Source organism: Sinocyclocheilus grahami, unplaced genomic scaffold, assembly GCF_001515645.1.
Source record: "Sinocyclocheilus grahami isolate Dianchi unplaced genomic scaffold, SAMN03320097.WGS_v1.1 scaffold44.1, whole genome shotgun sequence".
In the NCBI taxonomy this organism is placed as follows: Eukaryota; Metazoa; Chordata; class Actinopteri; order Cypriniformes; family Cyprinidae; genus Sinocyclocheilus; species Sinocyclocheilus grahami.
In genome coordinates this window covers 565,954-571,953 of record NW_015505223.1, presented here as the reverse complement: position 1 = coordinate 571,953, position 6,000 = coordinate 565,954, and the positions used below count along the sequence as shown (strand labels likewise).

Below are 6,000 nucleotides of genomic sequence, written 5' to 3'. Positions count from 1 at the left end.
ATGCATTTAAACTGTCAGCTCATTTATCTTTCCTGCCCTTCTATATCAGTTCCATGATACAAGCCAACTCACAATAAGTAATTTTTCAGTTAAGTTCTGGAAAAATGTGTCCTGGAGTTCTTTATTTGGATAATAAGTAATACTAACTGTAATGGAGAATGTCATGCTCTAGTTCAAGCTATCCAGTGGTCTCTTTAGCTGAAATTAAGATAAAGGGCTCCAAAAAGCTGCGGAATCTAAAGTACTCCAATACTTTACACCTCTGCCTATTATTAACAGCATTTTGATACCAGTATTGTTGAAACAATAGCCTAAATATCACCTAAAAACAAAACAAAGAAAAAAAATCAGCGACAAAGAGCAGTTTATAACAAAAAAAGAAAAGAAAAAAATCCCACATTGGGAACTGAATGATGGCTCAAGTGATTTTATGAAATGATCCATTTGAACGAACCGATTCTTTAAATGATTCGGATCCCTCTACACTAAAGTAAGCGGTTTGTGCGTGCACAGCCAGAGGGGGAGTTCAGCTCGTTTCACCGTTCACCGACGCCGCGTGACGCTTAAACACGGACAGCGCGCGGCGAACGCTAGGAAGCTCTCGCTCTCTCTCACGCTCTCTCACGCGCTAAAGAACGAATGCATACTGATGAATTTGAATCTACAGTGTCGGATCGGACCTGAGCGTTTTAATCGATGTCGGGGTTTTATCTCTGGATATAAGCCGAATCCTCCTCCTCCTCCTCCTCCTCAGCAGAACGGAAAGACCTCATCAAAGGTACGATATTCACGCAGCGGCCTGGCGTGTTCCTAGTTAAAATGGATCTTTTTCAACAAATGATGGAGTGCGATTATTCTGCATCCCAGTCAGAGCTGAAAAGATGCTGATGATGCTGATGCAGAGGATTTTGCGCTCGTTTGGTCCAGTTAGACCTTAGATGTTGTCACTGCTTGTCATAATCAAGCGTTTTTTAAAAAGAAATAAACAGTCGGTGACTATAAACCACAGCATCACAGCTGTTGTAACTGAGCATCATTGGCATCATCTAAAGAAAGACACAGATTTGGCTGCCACATATATGGAATATTTCGTTTTTGAGAAGAAACGTTACAGTTATTGTCTTAGAGTCACGAGCCTCTTTATCTATACGCATGTATGTCATCATATATATGCATTATGCGTCTACATGCATCCTTGCCATGCGATGTCAGAATGACAATATGTGTCAGTGTCCTACAAGATAGTTTAAACGTCAACATTTCGTATTCATACTACTGTAGCACTATGTAAATGAAGGCATTAAGAAATTATATTTCATTATCAGTTTGCATCATGCATGACATTGGAATGATAAATATATCTAATATATGAATGAGCCAGTATTGACAAGGATACAGTGCACTTAATGTCCTATATCATTAGTGTGAAGATTAACATTGATTGTATAGCCTATCCAATGACAGCAGATCATTGGCTTGAATTTGTGACACATTTGGATGCGATGTCTTAGGTTTTCACGATCCGATGGAAGACAAATGCTTAAAGGGAAATGTATATAGGCAAATATGACCTTTCCATGCATGTCTTCATTTCCTCTGCGGGGCCTATAGTGGTTCAAGGACTCAGATGTATATGAGTGACATTTGTGGATCCCGTGAGCCTGGATGTGTGCTTTTTGCTTGTATTTGAATGCAGAGCATGTTTTTTTTTTTTTTTGCTGTTGTTTGCTTATAATGTGTTTTTATGTGGGGATGTTGGTAGTGTGATTCTCTGCCACAGTGCATCTATTTGCAGGCTGGTTTTCATTGGGTCACGCTACGCACATTGATTTTTCCACAGGCTGTAACTTTTTTTTGTGGCATTATCCTAATAATACCTCTGTCATTTAAGCGACATGTTATGCTTTTCCTTTTTGCTGCCCTGGTTTGTTGAGAAATCGTAGTAACCTGTACAATAATAATATTTTTAGTTTAAATTGGCACGTGTGCACCATAGTCTTGTTGCACTATACTCAGACTTTTCAATATTGGATGCTCCCGGTTTCATGGTTTGGATTTAATGGAATAAAATAGGGCTGCACGATAAATCGCATGCGATATTTAACGCGCATCTTGTCAGTAAAGCCATTCTGTAATCAGCGGTAAATCTCCATCACCTGCGGGCTTTCACATGGAGCAGCATTAACTACACAGAGCCGTTGTTCACTGACAAGCTGCGCAAAACCACGATCATATTTTGCTTATGTTTTGCGCAGCTTGTCGGTGAACAACGGCTCTGTGTAGTTAATGCTGCTCCATGTGAAAGCCCACAGGTGAGGGAGATTTACCGCTGATTACAGAACCGGCTTTACTGACAAGATGCGCGTTAAATATCGCATTCGATTTATCGTGCAGCCCTAGAATAAAACATTATCATATTACGACAAGGATGCTGTTTTTGTCATGACATGATGTAGCAGTTGAAATATATAGAATCAAAAGTAACACCTTATATAAGGTTTCATTTGTAAATAAACATGAGCTAGCTATGAAAAGCAGTTATTAATCTTAATGTTCATTTCAACATTTACTAATACATTATTAAAATCAAAAGTTGCATTTGCTAATATTAGTGAATGCTGTATGTTTAAATAATATTATTAAAATTGTTAATGCAATAACTAACTTTAAATAATGGGACCTTATTGTAAAGTGTTACCGATTGAAGAACAAGATTTAAGTCAAATAACAACCAAAACTTTGGTCTAAAGGGACCCTTTTTACATTTCCGGGGTTCACAAAAGCCGTCATAGTTGGGTAAATCTCTGTAGATATAACTTCTATAAATTAACACAAATATATTTTTGTGTTCCTATTTGCTCCAACAGAAAATGAAAATAAAAACATGATTGTGCTTCTATGACTTGCCAAAAGAAGTCAAACATATCAAAAGATTATGTTGGTCAGAAGAGAGAAATGTGTCTTTATTTTAGAAACAAGCACATAGCAGCGCCAACCAGTTTTCTGTAATTTAATGGCGAGGTTATATAACTCATATTGTTATAAATGTACATTAATAAAACAAAAAAACCCAGATTTCTAGATTTATGTTATTAACTGTGGAAAGTCACATCATCACAGTCTGTGAAAATGGTCCATCCTCACACAAAACTATCATATGGCTTCATTCAACTTTAAATATAACGCATGAGTCGTATGGGCTACCGTTATGGTACTTTTGACATGAAATGGAGTAAATAAGGACATCATTTTCATATTGAGATTAACTATTCCTTTAAATATAGAGGATCTTTTGGTGCCGACGTTTTTCACACATTGGACTGCTCTCAAACCTTGGTTGAACCACTGGCCTTTAGACCCGAAGACATACTGTATGCATCTTTTAGTCCTACACCCACATTGTTGCATTAAATAATGTAGCGGTGAAGGAAGTCACTGCACAGCCTCCCACTCTGAGATTAACTATTCCTTTAAATATAGAGGATCTTTTGGTGCCGACGTCTTTCACACATTGGACTGCTCTCAAACCTTGGTTGAACCACTGGCCTTTAGACCCGAAGACATACTGTATGCATCTTTTAGTCCTACACCCACATTGTTGCATTAAATAATGTAGCGGTGAAGGAAGTCACTGCACAGCCTCCCACTATATTCTCTGTGCTTTCTCGTTTTCTCTCTAACTCTCCTCTCTGTCTTTCACAGAGGCAAATTATGCCAGCAGTACCAGAGTCGCTGTCTCTGGTGACGTGCCAGCCTGTTGGTGAGACCCTTCGCTCCAGCGCCCACCCCTGTGCCATCTCCCCTGGCAGGCCCATGCTGGTGGACGCCCCACTCAGGCCCACGCCCGCACCATGAGCGCCAACGGCCCTGCTCCGCCTGCTGCGACTCCTGCCGCACCCCCCGCAGCCTCCGTGCCTGTATCGTCAGTGGTACCGGTCGGCTCGCTGGCCCAGAAGAAGCGGCAGCAGTATGCCAAGAGCAAAAAACAGGGCAGTTCGGCCAACACGCGGCCGCAGAGAGCTCTCTTCTGCCTCAACCTCAACAACCCCATCCGCCGGGCCTGTATCAGCCTCGTGGAATGGAAGTATCCTTTACATCGCTTTTCAGTCAAGATTGACTAATATTAAGACGATCGGGGTGTTCAAAATGTTCTCATATTCAAGTTTAAAGGGATTTCGTCCCCCAAAATGAAAATGTTGTCATCATTTACTCACCTTCCCATGTTGTCCCAAACCTGTATGACTACTTTTTTACTCTCAAAGTTGTGTATATCCTGACTTTCTTTAAATATCTAGATGCATATAGGTTTTGAACAACATAGCGGTGAGCAAAGAATTTTAATTTTTTGGTCATCTGTCCATTTAATATGTAGAGTCAACTATAAATAAGCCATTTATAGGTTGAGTCCAGTGAAAAGTGTGCATTTTGGCTTTGTGGTGCTATCAAAATATTGCTGTTTGACTGTGTCTAACCAATAAAACAGCATTGGCTTAACCAATGGTGGGAGTTGGAGGCAGGACTATCTGAAGTCTGACCAATGGAGGAAGAGGAGAGTGTTCTGGAAGCTTGTTAAAAATTGCAAAAGAGTGCTGCACTGATGTATTTTTGTAGGCCAACCAGGAAGTTAGCATCACCCTGGTTCTCTTGACAAAAACCAATAAGATTTTCCCATTGGCTTTTGGGTTATGGCAGAACATTTTTTGTTCACCACGATAATGAACTTCTATGAATTCTGAAGCCTAAATAGAGTTGCCAGAATTAAAATGGTAAACGTAGGCTTTAAACAAACTACCCTATGGTGGCATGACTTCAACGTCATCACCTGTATGCTTCTGACAACTCTTTCTTGATTCTTGACTTCAAAAACATTTTCCCTACAAGCTTAAATAAAGTACAAAAAAAATGGACTAGTGAAGATTAGTGGACTGAAATATTCTGTTTCTGAATCATGGAAAGATGGCAGCATACAGGTTTTCAAGGACAGAATGTTAATTTTTGAGTGAACTGCTGTTGTGGTGGATTTCAGAATATTGTCTGTTTTAGCAGACTTGCATTTGAACATGTGGAAAGACTGGTGGCCTGCTCTTCAGGTCAGAGTTTGTTGTTTGTAAATACGCTTTGGAGTTTCTTCTGGCATTATTCCTCTAGAAAACTAGCATATGGTGTGGTTTGCTTGTGGCCTGTGCTGAAAATAGGTGAAGGTGGGATGAAGTAATTGAGCGAATCATCAAGAGAACAGGTAAACAAATGAAAGTAGTCCACCTACAGCAGACATCCCAGCTCGTCATCTCCGGTAGAAGCTTGTCTGGTGGTCTTTATTAAAGCGAAGCTGTGTTCCCTGCAGTGAGAAACACCTTAATCTCAAACGCAAGTCAGCGTGTATAGCTGAGCTTTGAAAAGAACATCTGTTCCCTGGCTCTACGGGGAAGATAAAGGAGCTATGGCTTCCAAGCTGTAGATTTCAGATTTATCTCTTCATATATAATGTACAGTGAAACAAGCATTGCAGGTGTGAGCGTTTGTGCAGGAACATGCAAAAGCTAATATTAGCCTAGCCCTACCAGCCTTGTCTTTACTCAAGGGAGTCATGGGAAAGTCAGAGAGAACTTCCCCTGAATGCCGCATAATCCAACATTTTAGTGTCCTAGCTCATGGCCTAATAAGAGTATTTAGCAGCGTAAAATTAGAACATTGCATTGTACTGGATTTAAAAAATGCATTAAGTGAGTGCAAAAAAGGAATGTGAGACGCAACCCAGAATGTACTGTCAGATATATCCTTGACACACAAAATTGAGCATTCTTGTGAAACCAGAGTATAAGTTTAAATGACTGATTTTCGAATATTTAATGTAGACTGCAACATTTTCAGGTCCTCTGACTCACACCAGTATTATTTACATTTTGTACGTCTCACTAGCAGGAAAGTGACTGAGTCAGTGCTGTTGTAATGGACGTTTTACTGTTAAACCGCATGCAAGTAGCTACTCACTGTTATTTC

At 40.0% G+C, this 6,000-nt stretch overlaps 1 protein-coding gene across 1 annotated transcript in view; it reads left to right on the top strand.

The window, feature by feature from the left end:
• Positions 1-523: 523 nt before the first annotated feature.
• Positions 524-6,000, top strand: part of cacna1da (calcium channel, voltage-dependent, L type, alpha 1D subunit, a) — a 103,553-nt gene continuing 98,076 nt past the window's right edge. Inside the window, exons 1-2 of the mRNA XM_016268276.1 lie at positions 524-778; positions 3,703-4,084. Of these exons, the coding sequence (XP_016123762.1) occupies positions 3,852-4,084 (233 nt within the window). The 5' untranslated portion in view covers positions 524-778; positions 3,703-3,851. The remainder of the gene's footprint in view (positions 779-3,702; positions 4,085-6,000) is intronic.